At 53.6% G+C, this 19,915-nt stretch overlaps 1 protein-coding gene across 1 annotated transcript in view; it reads right to left on the bottom strand.

Moving 5' to 3' along the window:
• Positions 1–2,828: 2,828 nt before the first annotated feature.
• The window catches only part of PHGDH (phosphoglycerate dehydrogenase), a 32,491-nt gene continuing 15,404 nt past the window's right edge, over positions 2,829–19,915 (bottom strand). The window contains exons 6-12 of the mRNA XM_049616477.1: positions 12,331–12,463; positions 11,683–11,831; positions 10,115–10,267; positions 6,424–6,556; positions 5,337–5,467; positions 4,056–4,293; positions 2,829–3,131 (exon numbers count right to left, since the gene is read on the bottom strand). Coding sequence (XP_049472434.1) covers positions 2,977–3,131; positions 4,056–4,293; positions 5,337–5,467; positions 6,424–6,556; positions 10,115–10,267; positions 11,683–11,831; positions 12,331–12,463 — 1,092 coding nt within the window. The 3' untranslated portion in view covers positions 2,829–2,976. The remainder of the gene's footprint in view (positions 3,132–4,055; positions 4,294–5,336; positions 5,468–6,423; positions 6,557–10,114; positions 10,268–11,682; positions 11,832–12,330; positions 12,464–19,915) is intronic.

The raw sequence follows: 19,915 nt of genomic DNA on the forward strand, positions 1-19,915 counted from the left end.
TAGGGTCCTCATAAAATAGCAGTGGTTCAGGGAGGTGGGATTGAGCTGGGAGAGGTGCGAGAGGGGAGAGGTGCGGAGGACAAGGGGCCTTTTAGAAAGCTTCCTCAGCTGTTCCAGTGAGAAAGGGGTGCTATGAGGCAGAGAAGATGGTTTCCGTTGTTGGGGAGCAGGGCCGGCTGGCAGGGGAGGCGCTAAGGATAGCGGGGCACGGGGCCTGTGGGAATGAGATGCTGAGCCAGCCCACTTCACTGTGTGCCCAAGGCCGTTCGTGTCACAAGAGGCACTAGAAAATCCGAGATAAACCCCGATTTGAGCAGCTAACACAGCATCAGCTGACTTCCCAGCCCTCTCCGGGCGCGTGCTGAACTCCTCCAGTTACACCAGCTGGGGCTACGGCTCAGCAGCCCCTCTTTGCTGAACCCTGCTGCCTGCTCCCCCTCGGCAAGCTGTTTGGGGCCCTTAGTCTAGTTGGCAATCCTGGCGGGACAACATATGCCTTTCCTAAGGTCTCTGGAGTGGCATCTGTAGGCGTGGGGAAAAAACCCTACTCACCGGAGTTCTTGAGATCAGAGTTACTGGGCCTTCCTTGCCTTCTATCCAAATGGAGCTCACTGTGGGGTCTTGGTGCTGAAACTGCCTCTGCTGGCCTGAGCAACCAGAACCTTCCATATCACCCGATGCTGGTGCCTGCCTCCACTCAGGAGTCATGTGAACACAATGTGGGCGTGATCATAAAAAGATTTAACAACGAGGATATCAGGACGCCGACCAGTTGAATAGATGCTGCCTGTGCCCTTGGCACACCAGCCGATTATCAGCCCTGGTTCAACCCAGGGCACCCAGGATGTCATTGGTCATTGCATCTATTGCACAGAGGTTCCTGGCCCCATGCAAGTCCCCTCCTTCACTGAGAGCACTGGGCCTTCCTCTCATGGCTCTGGGAGCACTTCCTTGAAACTGACACCTGCTGGCTGTGAAAAGAGCCCTCCCCACTTATGGAAGGTCAGCACAGGAGGGAAGGATTTTCAGTTGCCCTGTCCCACGTTCACCCTAAATTCTGCTACTATCATTGGTTTATTTGTCCACAGAGGGCTGGCGGGTAAAGAATTTCCCTGTGTAGGAAAAAAAAAAATTGCCCTGGGTGACCTGGAGCAGGAAAGAGGATGAAAGGATCACTAGGTAAGGGCAGCGAGCCATATTACAGGTGCCTCGAGCAGGAATGCATCACATGACGCATCAACACAGCCGTGAAGACTGGCCGGCCCACTGCTTCCATCAGAGAGCTGAAGGCACGCCTCTCCTTCCAGGCCAAGATACACAAGAATGACATTGCTCTCCAAAGTGAGGTGTACAGAGATGCCACAAACCACAGAGGGACACCGAGGAATAAACAGCATCCTCTGTGTGGCACCAGCTGGGTTTGCAAGTCTTGCTTTTATGGATCTGGGAGTTATGTGGATGGTCGTGGGACAAGACGATGCAAGGAAATTGTCCCATGCCTTTTCATGCCACCAAGGCTAGAAAGCCACTTAGAGATGCTCCAGTAGTTAGAGTTCCCAGAAGTTGTTCTGACCACCTTTGAGCACCAAGTACGGTGTGTCCAGAGAGTTCTGAAGAAAAACACCGAGACTGAATGTTGAGTTCGAATTTCAACGCACTTTGGAACTTGATCAGTTTCAGCCTGTTTTTCTAGGATCGGTGGCCTCAAGGGAAGGTCTCGTTGGTGCATGGGATTCCGTAAAAGAGACTGAGGGAGACCTGCCGTCTACTCTCAAAGAAAGGGATGAAGAAACTGGTATTTACCAAGTGCACTTCCCAGAAACCCCATGTTAATCGCTTTAATCCTCGCTGGGGTTCTGAGGCACCCATCCCTCCTCCTGATGAGAAAACAAAGGTTTAGGAGAATTAGACATTCCTTGAAGGCCCACCCCTTTCTCGGAGCACTGCAGACACAGCACAGCCACCATCCCCGGTGGTTCCCCTGGGACTTTCACTCAATCACAGCACTCAAGAGGCCATAGTGGTGGGTCGCTCCTGCAAATGCCCACCAGCAGCCCTGGGCCAGGCCTTCTCAGTCCAGATGGGAGCCTCAAAAACAGATGCTATTGGGCCCAAGGTAGGTATAGGTCATCTCCTCCTAAAGGGGGGGAACCATCAAAAGGTAAAGCCCTTAGGGTCAGAGAGTGCCATTCTGTCATGTTTCGTGAAAACCATCTTTTTTTTTTCTTTTTTAAAGTCAAGTAATACACTGTCCAACCCATTCTGAGCTGGCTTTGTGAAATCGCAAGTATTCTCATGCCTCATACCTTAACTTACTTTTTTCCCTTTATGAAACCTTCCGAACACCTCAGGGATATCACCCTCAGCTCAAATCATGCCTCTTCTGGACTCAACATGAATTCATACACACCTCAGCACACCCAGTGGCCTCTGTGTGCTGTCCCTCCCACTGAATGGTGACTTCTTTGGGAACGGTCTGGGTTTTAAGCTTCCTCCTAGGCAAATCACCTAGCCTGGTACCTGGTGCATAATGTGCCCGTTTGAGGAATTCTGTTTTTTCATGTGCATGTATACTCCCAGATGGAAGGGATCTGAAATACCACAGGATTCTGAAATACCGAGTTTTCTACCTGCAAAAAAATGTGCTTGAATAACCTGAGAGACGGACAAGAGAGGGATCCCTCTTCTGAGCACATACCCAGGCATGCACTTTGCTCACCCCACTCTCCCGCCACACCCACTACCCTCCTGCAGCCAAACCTTGCCCACGGCTGCCTGCGGGTGCCCTCTGGTGGCTCTTCAGGGTAATAACAGCAGCGCATTGGAGATCTGGGGTAGGCTTTTTATTGGGTGGTTCTCACTGCTCTACAGAGGTCAGCTGAAGTCTGCAGAGTAAGCATGTCGGCCTGAGAGATGTGGATCTCCTCTCTCTGTTGGTCACGGTGGGCAGGTTTTCTTCAGAAAAGCCCTCAGGGCTCAGAACTGGAACTGGAAAGCCTCAGTCACATGTTGCTTCCACGCATCCAGGCTGGGCAGCAGAGAGGAGAGGCCCATGACGTGCCAGGTCTCCCCATTTGACACCATCGAGGTGTGGTAAGACAGCAGCTGCACTCCTGCCTCTGCCAGAAGGCCTGGGAAATAGACAGACAAACTCCTGGTTGGCACGGGGCATGGGGGAAGAAGCAAGAGGCAGGGAGCAGGATTGGAAGTCCTGGATTCCTGTGATTAAAGTTGCAATGGGGGGTGATAGTCTCAGAATCAAAGAGCTAAGGGACAGTTCACCAGGGCACCTGCCCAGCTTCCCTCGCTATCCAGAGACTCTTTAGGAACACCCTGACCATCAGGCAAGGCAGAGAAGGGAAGATCCAGGCACAGATTTCGAGCCTTCTCCTGACTTGCTTGTTGTCGGTTTTATCTGGACCAACAGCAAAGGAGAAAAGCAGGGGAAAGTGCCTCTGGTCAGCTGGCAAGGATGGTGAAATTAGGCCCTTTGAGGTCTGTGGATGCACTCAGCCAAACCTGGAAGGGCTCCAAAACTCCCAGTGTCCCGGTGCCAGAGGCCTGGGGCAGGTCTAAGACGCTCACGACTGCCGGAGCGGATGTCTACACAGGCTTGGTTGCCGTCTGGCCCACAGGCAGGAGAGCCACACTCAAAGGTTCAGAGTTCCTGGGCCCAGAGGCCTGGGACCCAGCTCTCCAGGCACGTCCACGCTGTGTGCTTAATATGGTGAGCAGGCCAGTCAGTAGGGGCTCTGGGGTCCTACCGCTGGCCCACGGCTCTGTGACCTGAGATAAGGCACTTTCTCTCTGAACTCTGTATCCACTTCCCAAATGTTCTGGGAACTGGCAGGACAGACCCCCCCACCCCCACCCCCACTGTGTGCTGCAGATCCAGAAATGCCCTGAGGGGCAGAGAGGGGCTACAGGAGGCAAAGGTCCATGGAGCCCAATGCCAGGGGAGACCACCGCCCCCCCCACCCCGCCCCAGTCCTGTGCCACACACACACTCGCCCCTGCTTCAAGGGCACAGGCCAGCCCTACGAACCCCTCCTCACCAATCATGGTGGGCAGCATCGCAGGATTAGCCGGCTGAGCCCGGAAGATGAGCAGGGGCAGACCCCTGTGGAGAGGCACCTCTGGCCTGAAGACAGCTCCGTTGAGCGCCTGCAGCACTGGCGTGGTGCCCTGGACCAAGCCCACAGTCTGGTAGGGGGCACCTGCCAGGGCCACGGTCAACAGGCTTTCCCCACAGCACTGCTCCCCTGGCCCAGCAGGGTTGTGGGAGGTGGTCACCTGCGGGGAGAAGGCAAGGGGGCTCCGTTATGCCTGCCGGCTGCATTGCAACCCCCTCTGTGTCCACCTCACTGCTGATCTGTAGCGCTCCAGGCCGGTCAACACGCTCAGCGATTCAGGGCCGGAGGAGAGTGTCCCTGAGCATTAGCTTCCTGGGACAGTCAATGGCCTCCGTCAAGGGAGGGCAAGGAGAGATCTGCCAGGTACGGGCAAAGGCTGGGAGCTGGGAAGGAGGAGAATGGGGGCGGCCCGCCCTGCCCACCACTTCCTGCACAGAGTCCCTGGCCTAGTGGAGGAGGAGCAGAAGAGGGGACACATGGGAGGTCCCGCTGGCTGAGAAATGCAGACTGTGCTCTAAAAAGGGAAGCAGAGGGGAAGACACCAAAGGGGAGGCACGAGGACCGTGTAGGAAGCTTCCAGAATTTGCAAGCTAATCAAGAAACTGGGTGCTATGGGGATGCCTGGGTGGCTCAGTCGGTTAAGCGTCTGACTTCGGCCCATGTCATGATCTCACAGTTGGTGGGTTTGAGCCCCGCATCAGGCTCTGTGCTGACAGCTTGCAGCCTGGAGCCTGCTTGGAATTCTGTGTCTCCCTCTCTCTCTGCCCCTCCCCCACTCACACTCTGTCTCTTGAAAATAAACAAGTGTTAAAAAAAAAAAAAAAGAAAAAAGAAAGAAAGAAAGAAACTGGGTGCTATGGTAAGAGGAGTCAGAGACTGCTGGTCTACCTCCCAGCCTCCGGCCAGATGCAGCCTGGCCCCGCATCTTCCTCAGCTGTAAAATAGGGGTGCTGCTCTGGCCTCCCATTCTCATGGGGCACTTATACACAAAGCACTATCAGGAGTGCTGGGTTCACTCAGCAACACTCCAGGGGCAGGCGGACAGAGAAACGATGGCTGCCTATCACAGACGGTCAGTGTCAACGACGGGGCCTATACTCGGGGCTCCCACTCAATGAGCGGGGCTGTAAGCATATTCTGGAAAGGTAGGGAGAGAAGGGCAGGGCCCAGAGGGAAAGGAAAGGGGGGGCGAGGGGCACACACATTGAGGCCAGCCTCTTTCACCAGCAGCTTGGCGTTCACCAAGTTCACATCCGCCTGATTGGAAGTGTCTTTGAGGAGGCCGACAATGACCGCGGGGCTCAGGCAGTTCCCAGCATTCTTCAGGGAGGTTCCTGGGGACGGAGAAGTTATCGTAAGATCACCGTTTGGTGAACGACACAGGAGCCGCGGGCCGGAGACCACTGGCGCCTAGCTTTGGGTCGCGGCCTCCTCGCTGCCCTGTCCCCCCCCCCCCCCACCCTGCCCAGGGCAGTTCTGCTTCCCTCTGGAGGGCAGAGAGCCAGTAACTGCCACCCAGTTCCCTGCATTGTTTCCTCCGGGGATCCCCTGGCTCTGACCTTGCCTATTACTGGCAATGCTCAGGGTCTAACCACCCCTGAGCTCTCCCCAAGTGAGCAGATGCATAGCAGGCCATAGTGGGGGGCAAGCCTCGGCAGGGTTTGGAGAGCTAGACTCCTCCCCCATCTCTCACCATATCGCACAGGCTGGACCCACTGCAAAAGTGGGTGGAGCCTGAGGGCAGACCTCAAGTACTGTCCTCATTCCCACTCCCCAGCTGATCATCTGCTCCCCAGGACCATCGGCTTGCCCGAGGACCCACCTTACTATGTCACAGAGCCCGAACTGTCCCACCGCCTCGTCTAGCACGCCCACCCCAACTCTCACTTTTCAAGAACCCAAGGCTCAGAGAAAGGAAAGTCACACAGCAGGTAAGCGACATGGCCAAACCCAGAATCAAAGGTCCTGTTGCTTAATCTGGGACTCCCTCCACCAATCCTGTGGCCTCTCATGTGAAACTCTGTCTCTTGTGGAGGTTTCTCTGGCACCCAGAACACCTACATCTTAAAAATACTATATAAACGTGACTTGTGAAAATCACATGTATTTCCCAGTGATTTTTCTGCGCCCCTCCCCTCTGTCCCCACTGGGTAGCAAGTGAGCCATATGCGGACATAACATGGGACATGGGGTCACAAGACCAGGTCAAGTTGCTTCCCAGTCCCTCACTGTCTCTGAACTGCTGCACACACAACCCTCTTCCCCTGCCTCTGCAGTGTCCCCAGCTCACCCTGTGTTACCACCTGGATGGTCCCTTTGGGGGATCCAGCCCAGGCTCGCATCAGTGCCCCCAGAGCTTCTGCCAGACCAATCCAAGGCTTGGTGTGTGGAGAGAAGGCACTGGTAAGGGCCTGGGCGTTCACCTGCACAGAAAGGGGAGCAGAGCTAAGGTCAGGAAAAGGAGGGGCAAACGTCTGCCCATCTCGGCTACCAACCACAGCTCCACGTAGACAGCAAAAGGCACAGACCCATCCTTGCTTTGTGTGCCTGAGGGGCTGGGAGGGAAGGCAACTTCCATCAGCCACCAACAAGACAATAACTTGCTGGGGATTGCTGTAAAGCCAGAAAAGCGCACAAAAGGCTAAGACCATTCCAAATCTCCAGAAGGGGGATAATGGAATGTCTCCCTCCCTGAACAGTGCCAGCCTCACCCCCCCACCGTGGGAGACTGGTCTTTCCTGTGCTGGGGAAGGGTCCGGACGGCACAGTAGGAAGGTGGGTCTTTGACGTAAGCTGTATGGCAAGTCACAGATCACTTGGACCTAGAGTGGTAGGTCGTTCCAGGATGCCTTCCTGTTTACTTTATACCTCAATTAAAAAACAGTGAGTGTGTGTGTACATGGTCATTAATCACTTTGACCAAATATCACAATTTGTGAAGTTGGATTCACATACTCTTGATGATCCTATCACCTTTCAAAGGTTGGCCCACCACAAGGCAACCTGGGCAGCTAAAGGGGGCAAAAGCCACGTGTCCTTCTAAAGGTAGAAGTCTAGGGGCACCTGCGTGGCTCAGGCGGTTAAGCATCTGACTTCGGCTCAGGTCATGATCTCGTGGTTCATGAGTTCGAGCCCCATGCCTGGCTCTGTGCTGACAGCTCAGAGCCTGGAACCTGTTTCAGATTCTCTGTCTCCCTCTCTCTCTGCCCCTCCCCTGCTGTGCTCTGTCTCTGTCTCTCTGTCTCTCTCTCTCTCAAAAATAAATAAATGTTAAAAAAAATTTTTTTTAAAGGTAGAAGTCTAGGGCAGGTCTGGACCCCCAACCAGGAACTTGATAACAAAGCCAGCTTGTCCTGGGTCAGAATTTTGATTCCATTTTGTGGCTCAAGATGGTCTGGCTCTGTAAATAAACTCTACCCAAAAAAAAGGGTGAGGCACCTGGGTGGCTCAGTTGGATAAGCATTTGACTCTTAATTTCAGCTCAGGTCCTGATCTCATGGTTTGTGAGTTTGAGCCCTGTGTAGGGCTTTGTGCTGACAGCACAGAGCCTGCTTGGGATGCTCTCTCTCCCTCTCTCTCTGTCTTTTCCCTGCATGTGCACTCTCTCTCAAAATAAATAAATAAACTTAAAAGAAGAAAAGAAAAGAAAAGAAAAAAGAAAAAAGATGGTCTGGCTCTGAAATTAAGCATTGGCCACTTTGGTGACTCAACGTGTAAAAAGAACCAAAGAATTGAAGGATTTAATTTGAAACCTGGGGTTCGATCCAAATCAAACAGACTGCTGATGTTGGAAATAGCCAGGGGGCGAGCTTCCCACCAGACCCTTCTGCGCGGGTGGCATCCTGGCTCGAGGGCTCCTGTGGCAGGGTTCCCCTGCTCCTCTCCAAGGGGACACAGAAAAGAGCAGCAGTGAACCAGGAGGTGGGACGAGGCAGGCCCAGTGGCCAGGAGCAGAGTGGAAGTGCCACCCACCAGCGGGCTGGGCTGAGCTTGCAGGACGTGGAGGAAAGTGTCCTCTGGGCAGCCCCTGCGGAACCCAACCCGGGGGTGCTCCTTGCAGGGTCACAGAACAAGCAGGAGGGCTCCAAGAGTCAGGCGCCTGACCCTACTGTTAGTCTGTGTCTAAGGTTAGGACAGAACGAAACTGAAGTGGACGCACGGGGAGAGATTTCCCATGTGACACAAATGTCTTTCTTCCCAAAAGCCTACCGCAGGACAACCAGCCGCTTTGCGTGAGACTTAAATTTTCCCAAGTCTAGGGGCACCCGGGTGATTCATTTGGTTAAGCCTCAGACTTCGGCTCAGGTCACGATCTCACAGTTCGTGGGTTTGAGCCCCACATCGGGCTCTGTGCTGACAGCTCAGAGCCTGGAGCCTGGTTCGGATTCTGTGTCTTTTTCTCTTTCGGTCCCTTCCAGCCTTGCGCTCTGTCTCTCTCAAAAATAAATAAACATTAAAAATAATTAAAAAAAATTTTTTTGCCCAAGTTTACTTTGACCAAAAGAGTTTACCTCTGATATAAGATGGGAATAGCTTGTGGTTCCATTTGATGGAGCTGGTGGTAAGGAGCCCCCAGCATGAAAAGGCCTGGAATGCCACCATGACCTAATGACACCATGGGAACTCCCAAGGGCTGTGACAGGTGGGCAGACGCATGCCTGGCAAAGGGCTACAAAGGGAAAAGCCCAGCCCCAGTTGGTGGATACTGGCCACTGCCCAGGCCTCAGCCTAGGTCCCAGCGCATCACCTGGGGGGACCTGCTCAGAAACTAGATGTGCAAAGGGAGAAAGTGCCCCCCACTCTGGGGAGCCAAGTGACGCAGAATACATAGGGGAGAGGCACACAGATGGGCTGGCCAAGTGTGGTCACTGACCACCAGGCTGGCCCTGGGGGTGGGGGATGGGGTCGGTCCTTCAGGGGAGCAGCTGGCTCCCTTACTCCCTCAGGGTGTAGACGGGAGGGTGGCCCGGAAAGCTGGGCTATCAAACCAGGGCTGGCGGGCTGAACAAAGCATCCTGTGTCTCTCCTGCTATGGTTCCGTCCTCGGCTGTGAAAATCCCCAGGCTGAGGCTCAACCAGGAAGGTCGGGGACCAGCCTTGGCTCCCTTCTGGAGTAGTGATTCAGAACTTAAAGATATAAACTCATGAGATCTTAACAAGGGAGAATATAGTCCATTGCCAATGGGTTGAAACTGGACTGGAAAGGTCAAGCAAGTCTTTGTGAAGGGGTGGCAAGCCCCCCTGAAAGAGAGCTATGCTTTCCTTAGTCATCGGTGTCCCCAGAGGGTTAGCACAGATTCTGGTACCCACTGGAGCTTAAGGGACATCCAAAGACTGAATGATTGAGACGGGACCGGAAGTAAGTTAAGTAAGTTAAGCTTGGAGGCAAAATGTGCCAGGAAGGGCTGAGTATGAGCTAAGAGAGGAAGTAGGCATACCAGGCCATCATTTGGGGAAAGAGAGGGGGATTGGGGGGGTTCATTCTGGGAGTGGGGACTCGCCCCGCCCAGGGTTCTAAGGTGGACATGGGACAAGGAGCACTCAGGCCTCGGAGGTGAGAGAGGACTCTGACAAGCTTCTCCACCGGCCGGTCCCCCAGCTGCCACTCCCCACGGCATCCAGCATCATCCAGCATCACCCAGGCCACACTCCTTCATTCCCGAGGCTTGTGGAGAACAAAGGAGCGTTTCTCCGGAGCCCAGACCCTGGGAAGAGCAGCAATCTCAGCAGCAAGGCTACAATATAGCAGTGCCGAGCCGGCTTCCCAAGGCCCGGCTGTAGCTACCAAGGCTGGGACAGGGCGGCTCCTGCCACCCCACCCACAGGCCTGGCTCAGGGGACTCCTTGTCTTCTGCTCCCAGAGCAGAATCAGATCGGCACACTACCGCTCACAGGAGCTATCACCACTCCCCAAAACCAGATGCCCCACTCCTGTTCCTCCCCCTGAACCTTGGGCTCCAGCCCCACTTGGCCATACTTACCACCCCCGCCAGGGACTTCCCCTTCACCATGTCCACAAACTGGATGGCAATCTCCTCCCCGCAGCGGCTCTGGGCCTCCTTGGTGCTGGCACCCAGGTGGGGGCAGCTGATGACGCTCTCGTGGTCCACCAAGGCGCGGTCCCTCGGTGGCTCCTACCCAGAAAGAGACACCTCTTGGTTGGCTGCCCAGGGAAAATGGAGAGAAGGGCAGGGGTGACGACGCCTTCTACTTCAGTCTTGCCAGGTCGCTGGTCTCCAGGCCCGGCTTCCTCATTAATGTCCCACCACGGCAGAGTGGACAGAAGGATGGATGGGATTTGCATCTCAGCTCCACCGTTTGTGCGCCTTCGGGTAAATCTCCACCTACTTCTCTGAGCCTTGGTTTCATCATCTATAAAATAGGCTAATACCAGCCATCCGGTAACACTGCTGTGCAGATTATGTGCCAGTAACTCAGGAAGCTGTCAGCCAGTGTTGCTGTTACTGGTTTTTCCCCTGAATCCATGCAGCACGGGCTGTCAGCTCTTCACACAGTAGGCTCTCTGCACAGGTGTCACATCTTGGCTGTCACCACAACAGGCGGTCCACCCGAGCCCCTCTGCCCACCCTCCAGTGTCCCTCCCACCCTTCGGCTCACTGAGCACAACGCACTGCCTTTGGGAACATCACTCAGGTTTCTTGTCTGGCCGCTTGGGCCTGTGAGTGCTGTCCACATATTAGCAAGTGCCATGAGGAGGCCAAAGACAGCAAGAGGAAGGTGCTGGGCTGGGGGATGGCCAGGCGTGAGTCTGCCTTCGAGAAGCTTACCGTCTGGTTAAGATGACCGGGAGTACCAACCCAAGGCACTGTGTCCCTGGGCAGGGAAGACACAGTGAGTGCTCCAGGGCTCAGAGAGGGCTGGGGACCTGCCGAGGCCCCACCGCAAGTAACCAGCAACCCCCAGCTGCCTAATCCCAAATCCCTGCTCTTTCTCCCGGATCTCTGATGCTGGTGGCAGGGCTTTTGAGAGAGGCCAACAGCATCCGAGTGGAAATGCCCTATCCATCATTCCAGCTCTCCCGTGGAGAGACAGAAAGAGCAGCCCATGCTCAGGACCAGGGGGACACTTCCAGCCATTATTCTCGGGCTTCGTTTCCTTCCCTGAAGAGAGGATAAGCCAACAGACACTGGGTGGAATGTCTTCTTGGCAATGGGATTCATTTCATCAGAGACCTGCACCAATACATTACACCCTGCCCCAAGTGACCTCTCTCTGCCCCAGGTCCTCAACCTCAGAACTCATCTGTGGCGCCGTCTCCCCAGAAGTTATCCACATGGCAGCAGTGGAGGGTGCCTGCGACCAGGAATTGGGTCCTATTTAACATCTGAGTGTTGCAAAAAACAACATGGCTGTCTCTGTAGTAAGCTCTGCAAGGGCTCCTCAGATCACAAGGGTGTGATCTATGGCAACACGATTTGTCCCGTTTACCACAGGTGCTAGAGACCCTAAACCAAAGGCCTCTGTGCCTGCCGGGCTCTCTGCCCGGGGCCGCTCCGCTCACCGCTCCTGTCCTCTGCCAGGCACTCACCTCCGTAAACACGTCCAGTGCAGCGCCAGCACACTGACCCGACTGCAGGGCCCGGAGCAGGGCACCCTCGTCCACGATCCCTCCCCGAGCGCAGTTCACCACACGCACCCCCTTCTTGCACTGGGCAAAGGTGCTGTCATTCAGCAAACCTGCGAGGAGGGAGGAGATTTACTGCAGCGCCGGTGCTTGGTATCCGGGCACCAGTACCAGGCCCCCCTTGCCCACACCAGCTCCTTCCCCGCTGGCCTCCTTCCAGCAGGGCGACAGCCTCTCTGGTCTCACCTCTCCCTTCTCGGACGCTCTGGAGCAAAAGTCTCTGTTCCAGACTTAGGCCTAACTCAGTTTAGAAACATCCTAGTACTGCCTGAGGTATTCGTGCATTGAGCAGGCCCCAGAACCAGAAAGGCCAGCAGTGGCCCCAGGAAAACACTGTGGGATCACTGGTCGGACATGTTGACCCAGTTCATACCGTGCATTTTCAGCTAGCTCACCCCTGCTCCGTGTGATGCAGGGCCGGCTAACAAAGCATCACCGTACGCCATGCCCGAGGGACCTGGTCACCAGCATCTGCAGAAGGGCCAGACGGAGGGCCCACCCTGATCCGGTCTGTGGCTTCTGAGGCCAACCCATCAGCAGGGACACACGTACCCGTGGTGGAGGGCAGGAGAGGTGTGTGCACAGTGATAAAATCACAGAGAGGCCAGATCTCCTCCAGGGGCAGCTGCTGAACACCAAAGGAGGCCGAGACTTCCGGCGAAATGATGGGGTCGTACCCTATAGTCTGGTCAGAAGCAAGAGAGAGACAGAGAGAGGAGCTGATGTCACTATTAATTTTAGTATTGGTATTATTAATAACGGTGGCCGTTTAGTGAGCCACTGTTGCTAAACTTTTCCAAACGCTGGTTTACCTCTCACAATAATACAGTAAAGGCTGGCACTATTCTATTTTAGAGCTGGAGAAAGTGGGGCTCACACATTAGGAGGAGCGGGCCCTGAGTGCAAAGGGAGGCCCAGGCCCTTAACCATCAACAGATGCAAAAGCTGCATAGGGGGGTGCGGGGGGAAAGGTGGAGCTCAGAAACTCATGGCAAGCAGGGAGCCCCGGAGAGGCAGGACGACCACTTGGGGAGCAGTGACGCACTTGTGGGGTACAACCAGGCAAGAGAGGACAGGCTGGCCGTGGCCTAGGACCCACGGGGTCAGAGCGCAGGCAGGGGCACTGACAACTTCAGCAGAGTGAGGAAGCAGGGGGTGGGGGCAGTGTGATCAAGGAGACCAAGAATGGACACTGGGGAGTGGTGTAGACACATCAGCGAGGAAAGTTTGGTTCCTTCTTGAAGTTTCTTAAAATGCATCTTGTCTTGGAAGGCACGACTTGGTGACTAATCACACAGAGGTCTAAAGGATGGGAGACGGATCCTTTCAACAAGACAAGTTTGATGGGGGTGCGGAACAAGGATGTCAAGAGGGAGGAAAGGGAGACATAAAGGAACCGTGGATGGGGAGGGACCCAGAAGAACGTTCTGGGCTGACAGGGGAGGAGGGGATTCCCCAGGCGGAGTGACCTCTCCGAGGCTGCTGAGAAGGAAGGGAGGCCGACTCCTGGGAGACAAGGGGCAGGCAGGAAACTCCGGGGGTACAGACTCCATCAGCCTCATGGTATTTACCAAAGGCCATCAGATACCGGTGAGGGAAGGACAGTTGGAGAAGACAAAGCTCAGAAGAAAGAAGAAAGGAGGAGTAGTCATCGCTCATAATGGCGAACACTCCTTTTGCATTTACTATGTCATATCCAATGGATTAGGCACGATGATTTCCCCCACTTTACAGATGAGGAAAGTAAGGCAGCGAGGTGAAATGATTTAGTCATGGTCACACAGGGGGCAAATGGTGGCGTGGGGACAAGAACCAGTGTTTGGATTTTGGGGCCTGTGCCCACAGTGCCCATCCTTCTACATCAGGTAGAGAGGCTCACAGCCCCTCCTGAGAAGACAGGGGTGGAGGAAATAGACACTTCTCTCCTGCATCAGAACCAGTGTTGGGTGCCAGTCGCACATGTCTCAGCAAGGGCAACGCTCTGAAGGTTACCAAGCCAGCACAAGAAGCTGGGAAGAACCCGCAACCAGCCATGAAGCATCACACCTCTTTCAACAGCAAAGACTTAATCCACTTTCTGTCGGGTCTACCCAGGAGGTCGACCCCGAACTCTGTCCTTCAGCTTGGTCCATGTCAGCAGCATTGACTGGGGGAAAGAGATGGAGCAGCCATAAAAATCTCAAAGGCATCAATGTCCTCAAGAAGGCAGGACAGCCAATTGACCTGGGCACACCGGCAGAAGCCAAGGGGCGGACACCGAACCAGGAGGCCTGGACCTGGGTCCCCAGTCCTAAGTAGAGGAATTAGGTGGATGATTTCAAAGTCCTCCCCTGCTCCAACATTCAATAATTCAATATTCCTTGAAAAGAAAAGTTCCCTTAACCCGGAAACGTTACAGGTGAACCCTACAATGTTCAGAGATGGCCCAGGATTAAACAAAAACAAACAAACAGAACAGAACGCATAATACTTGAACACTTTAGCGGTGGTCACCTCTGTGTGGTGGAATTTTTTGCTCCTGTATGTTTTCCTGTGCTTTGTACTGTTTCCCCCACTGATCACCAATTCTTTGGGGGAAACATACAAGTTATCTTAGAAAATCACAGCAAAGAAGCTTTCTATATAAAATTCAGCCCTTCCAGAGAAGGAACTGAAAATGGTTGGTTATGAATAAGGTACAGATTTCAGATCACGTTTTTCATCATCAGCCTCGTGGAACCAGGAAAGCCAAGGTGGAGGTTTGGGGGGAGAGGCTGTAGGTCACAAGGTCATGACCACCCCAGCCCAAATGGTCATTCTCTTCAGATAGAACCTATTCGTTTCGTGGGGACAATGAGGTGTCCGGGGGAGGAGAGAGGATCTCTGCCCATGTCCTTACAAGTCTTCTTTGTCTGCCGGCTCAGAGGCTGTCCGGAACAATGGCCCTGTTCATGTCTAATCCTGATGTACTTTGTTCATGTGAGTGGGGACGGGTCGGGAACACCAGCAGAGGTCACAAAGCCAAGCCTCATGGAGGCAAGTTCACGCAACGCTAGGGCTTCTGGGCTCTCAGGAGCCAAGAAGCAGCGGGGGGATGCTGGGAGGAAGGGTCCTGCGGGCCAAGCCTGGCTCAGCGTCCCCACGGGAGGGGCCTATAGCTAAAGGGGGAGATGGGGAAGGAGGAGATGGACATCTTCCACAGTGGTCAACGGGCCCTGACTCAGCTTCCTTTCTCTTGTTCAGCTGTAGACAACTGCAGGGAAGAATTCGGCTGAGAAAACCCGTGTGCATTTTTCACTCGAGATCCTCAGGGCAGACAGGAGCTGAACTCAGCCAGGAGTTGGGGTTCTCACATCAGGAGACCATTAGGGGAGGAGTGGGGAGTAGGAAGAGTGACACTGGGCCCAGGAGACCAATGTCTGAGTACGGTCCTGACGGGTCCTGGAAAGGGTCAGATGTCCTGATGGACAGAAGTTGGAACAATTCCAGATACATACCATCCGATGACTATTCCTAGAGGAGCCTTAGGGACACCCGCAGAGGGGCTCCACGCCTGAACCCCGGCCTCACCAGCCTCCTGTTGCTGGGCAGCAGCGGAAGCCTAGCTTTTCATGCACAGCCACCTCCCCGCTGGTGACACAGAAGGCAGGAGAGGCTGCCTACGCCTACACTGGGCCCTCTGGCTTAGCAGTGGATGCCAGAGAGCAAGGGGGCCTTCAAAGGAAAGGCGCCTCCCCGTCATACCCCCTTTCTACCCCACAGCCAATTTTTTTGCCTTAGAACTCTCTCCCCTTTGACAATGAAATCTTACCAGAAACCCAATATAAAAACTGACCAAGGCTGCAGAGGTGAAGGCCCAGAGCCCCACCACCTACTGTCTCCCAAGGGTCCCCCTCCCTGTGTCCCTAAGGCACCTTTCTGGAACTTGAGGCTCTGGGAAGAACTTGAAAATCAGTACTCTAGGGCAGCAGGAACTGCAGTTACCAGACTGAGATAGGAGCTGCCTGCCTCGGGAGGCTTTGTCCTGAGAAAGGAGGAGCACAGAGACACAGCATGGATCATGCACCATGCAGCCGGTGCAGATCAGGACCGAAGACCGTGCTGGTGCACGACAAAGGGCACCAGACTGGAAGTCAGGAAACCTGGAGTTTCAGCTGGACTCCACCATTTACTAGTCCTATTATCTGGAACATTATCATACAGCCTTCCTGGGCCTCAGTTTCCTTATCTGTAAAACTGGGATGATAATATTGACCCCGAGGGGTCATCGTGAGCACAGTATCTGACCAGGCAGACCTCAGTAAACATTAGCTGGGTCTGAAAGAAATCAGTGAGAGCTGGCGCCTTGGGTTCAATGTCCACCCCTCTGGGCCAACTTCAGATTCATCACGACACTGGCCGCACAGTAACTGTCAAGAGATGCTTGTCTGCTCCTCAGGAAAAAACCTTGGTAAGAGAGTGCAAGGCTCAGCTCCTGGCGGGCTTGGGTCTGATCACACATTCTAGGGGACACGCCAGCGTGAATGTCTCCGAAGCGTACAACCTGTGATTCGGCACGAGGTTGGGAAAAGTCTTCAGGCAGAAAGAATGCCATGGAGCCTGACTCAGATGACCCAGACCACCAGCAGGCTACCAGCTGCCAGAATTATCCCGAAACACACATCTGTGCCATGAGGCCCAGAGCCAGTCAGCAGCTGCTCTCGGCGGGCCTGGGAAGGTTCCTTCCAGGCCTGTGCTCGTTGGGAACGACAGCATAGAAGGGCTCTCCCCCAACACACACTCAACCAGGTGCTGCTGGGAAGCCCCCTAGCAGAGCTAAGGTCCAGGATATCCCCCCTTCCCTGAGTGACCAGATAGTGACAAAGAAAGGACAGGAAAAAAAGGGGGGGCAGCCCCCACATCTGAGCACAAAAGGGTCTCTGCCAACCCTCCTGTGACATGAAGGGGTCAACTCTTAAATCATGATACTGTGGAAGGGGCTGGATGTTAGTCATCCATTAACAGCCTCATTAGTGATTAACAGCCTGGGTGACAGATTAAGCCCGGGGTAAGACCCGAGGGGAGGGGGTGATAAAGATAATCTGCACATGCTCAGCCGCGTTGCCTGAGCCGCCCAACCAGGACTCCTCGGAGTCTCCTCTGCCTCCTGGTCCACTCTGTCTTCAACCACAGTGTTCGCCCAAGTTACTGTAACAAACTACAGCCCTTAATAGTTTTATTCTATTTCCAACAACTGCACAGTGAACTCCCTGCTAAGGACCACTCCACAGATAAAGAAACTTGTAGCCCATGGGTAAGGGGTGTCTGGAGATACCAGAGTTTTAAAGGCCATCTGCTTCTACATCTGCCAATGCATACACTTCGTCCACACATGCCGGCCAAGTACTCAACCAGTCTCACAGGTGTATCTGCAGTAGTGGGAGACTTAGCTTTCTCCCTTCCATCTGGGGCCAGCTCTGGCTGTAGTTCTGTTCCCTCGGGCTTGTACCTCTTGGTCCTCCGTGGATCCACTGCTTAGAGAGCAATACTCTTCTACAGACTGCCTGTTAGCTATTGGGCAGCCTCCCAGGATGCCTCCCAAGTCACGATGGGGCTCAGTGACCCCAGTGCCTTCAACCCTTACTTAGGAAGTATAGACAGGAACCTCACACCATCACCTTCCATCTCCAGAACTTTCAGTCTCGCAGAGCTTGGGTTCATAATACTTCAGAGTCTGACTGGTACAGAGCATGAGAAATGTCACCTTCCTTGTTCTGGAAGCCATGCTTCTTTTAATGCTGCCAAAAATCACATGACCTTCCTATCAGCCATGCCACTTTTAACTGTACACTGTATTTCTGTCAACCAAAGGTCTCCCCCCTTACAAAAGCTTTTTAACAACACCTCTACATCTAATATATGTTTAGTTGCTTTGGGGGACCATGTGTAGGGCACTGATAGGTATTCTAGCTAGACTTCCTGTTAGGATGCCCAACTAGCATTCTAGCCTTCTTATGTTTTTTAGGATCTCATTCCACACCCTTGAGAATTAACCACCTCTCCCTGCTTCCTGTCATCCAGGCCATTGATGAAAAAGGTGGAGAAGGCAGAGAGCCCTTCACCATCCTGGACCATCTCCCTCCAGATGGAGACAGGGCTATGTTCAACCAGTTACTAAAGCCTTAGCACCAAGCTCACGTTTTCCATCTTAATCCCAAGGGTATCATGAAAGACCTCACCAACGTCTTACTGACGTCCACATTTCCAAACCATCTAAATGTCCATCCTTGAGGAAATGGCTAAATAAAAGGCTATTTGTCTACACAACAGAATTCTACGCAATAGTTTAAAAATATGGTAAATGTATTTATTACAAAACATACATTTTTATGTTGGCAGCATGTATAACAGTCTATTCTCAAAGGGCACAGAATCCCTCTGTAGGCAAAGAACTGTATGCATTCCGTGTAAACGCACAGAAAAAAGTCCAAGGTGACACACGCTAAAGTGATGTTACCTGTGAGACCAGGATTGGGGTGGTACCCAAGGAGATAAGGATCTAGATGTCAGTTTTTGTGAGAAGGCATTCACCTATTATATAACTAAAATAAAATCTTAAATCCCCCAGGTACAAGACATCTGGGGATTCCCACCATCCATCAGTTTACTGCTGGTTTCCAAAGGCAGAACAAGGCCAATGGAAAACAATTTGCGTCTAGTAAACACTGATCATTGTTTCCTGCCTGGATGCCGACAAACCCATCCCTTTCACAATTTGTTCAACGATCCTCCCTCCTCGCCCTTTGGAAAATCTTGCCCTTTGCAGCCGCTCACATCAACCTAGCAGATCTGGACCAAGCGGGTCAGTAATCTGTCTGTCACCTGGGCTCGGGAATATGTTAGGAAGCTCCGTCAAAGTGAGCAAACAGTATAAACAAAGGCTACCTGGGCCACTCCGAAATGACCAGGGCTGCTGGCAAGGGTGGAGGGGTGGGGGGAATGACCATTCCCAGGGATGTTTCGGGGGTTTCCAAAGATCATGTCCCAAAGCAAGACAGCCGACAATGACCCTCCAGAGACATCCGGACAGAAGAACCCCCAAGTGAAGCACCTACGTGAAGCCCTGACCCCTGCTTTTAGAGCAGAGCCCTTATGTTAATCCCTCACAAAAGAGAGGAGGAGAAAGCACACCTTTCAGCGCATGGCACCTCGCTGCCCCTGCACCAAAGGGATGGCTTTGGTTTGTTCTCATGACCAGTGGATCCTGCTGGGCCAGGGATCTCGAAAAACGTGCCGTGGCTTAGGGAAGATGTCTGGCTGGCATAAATAAATGTGGCAGGGAAGAGAGGCAGGAGGGAGAGGAAGATGTTCAATGCGGTATCATGGGGCACCCACCTGGATTCTTGTCTACCTTCCGTTTGTGGGAAGTCTTAGCAAATACATACAAACTCCAGACATCAGTATAAAAGTAAGGGTTAATCTATAAGGTTCCTTCTAACTCTGTGAAGTGGGGAGGTGGGGGGAAGGACACAAGAAAGGGAGGAAGAAGAGGAGAAAGGGAGAATGCCATAGCAGGTCTATGAAAATTTTTCTAGAAATGATCTGCTTGTCAAAACTGTTTTCCTTTATGTTTAACGAAAGCCTTCCTGGCTGCAGTTCGAACACACGATCCCCCGACAGCCCCGGTGAGTAAGGAGACGTCAGCTAGCACTCCCAGCTGCCTGGTCCCTGGCCCCTGCAGGTGCTCTCCTATGTGTGGCTAAGCAGCCTCCCCCTTTGCGAGGCCTCCCAGACCGGCCTCAGGGGGTGGCACTGCTCTTAATGACAGCCCCTCGCTCAGCCAGAACCACTGAGTTCCCAGAGTGGGATAAAGCAGGTCCTGGAGGGAGACGGGGGTCAGGGAAGAGTTCTGAGAAATATGTCGTGCCTCAGCCACCGCAGGCTTTAACATCGTATCACGGCGTACACGGAAGCACGTTGCTGTCTCTTCTGCACTATGGAGTGGAGCCAGCCAGTGGATGGACAGCTGCTTTGCTAGAAGGCTCCAAATTTGCTCCTGTTTTTCTAAATTATCACAGGGAACAGACACGGCAAAACAACGAGCCCTCGTGGCAGGGGAGGAAAAGGGCAGGACACTAGACCCCTCTGCTCCACGGGACTCAGGGCAATTATTCCCCCT

The sequence above is a fragment of the Panthera uncia genome (assembly GCF_023721935.1).
Source record: "Panthera uncia isolate 11264 chromosome C1 unlocalized genomic scaffold, Puncia_PCG_1.0 HiC_scaffold_4, whole genome shotgun sequence".
NCBI lineage: Eukaryota > Metazoa > Chordata > Mammalia > Carnivora > Felidae > Panthera > Panthera uncia.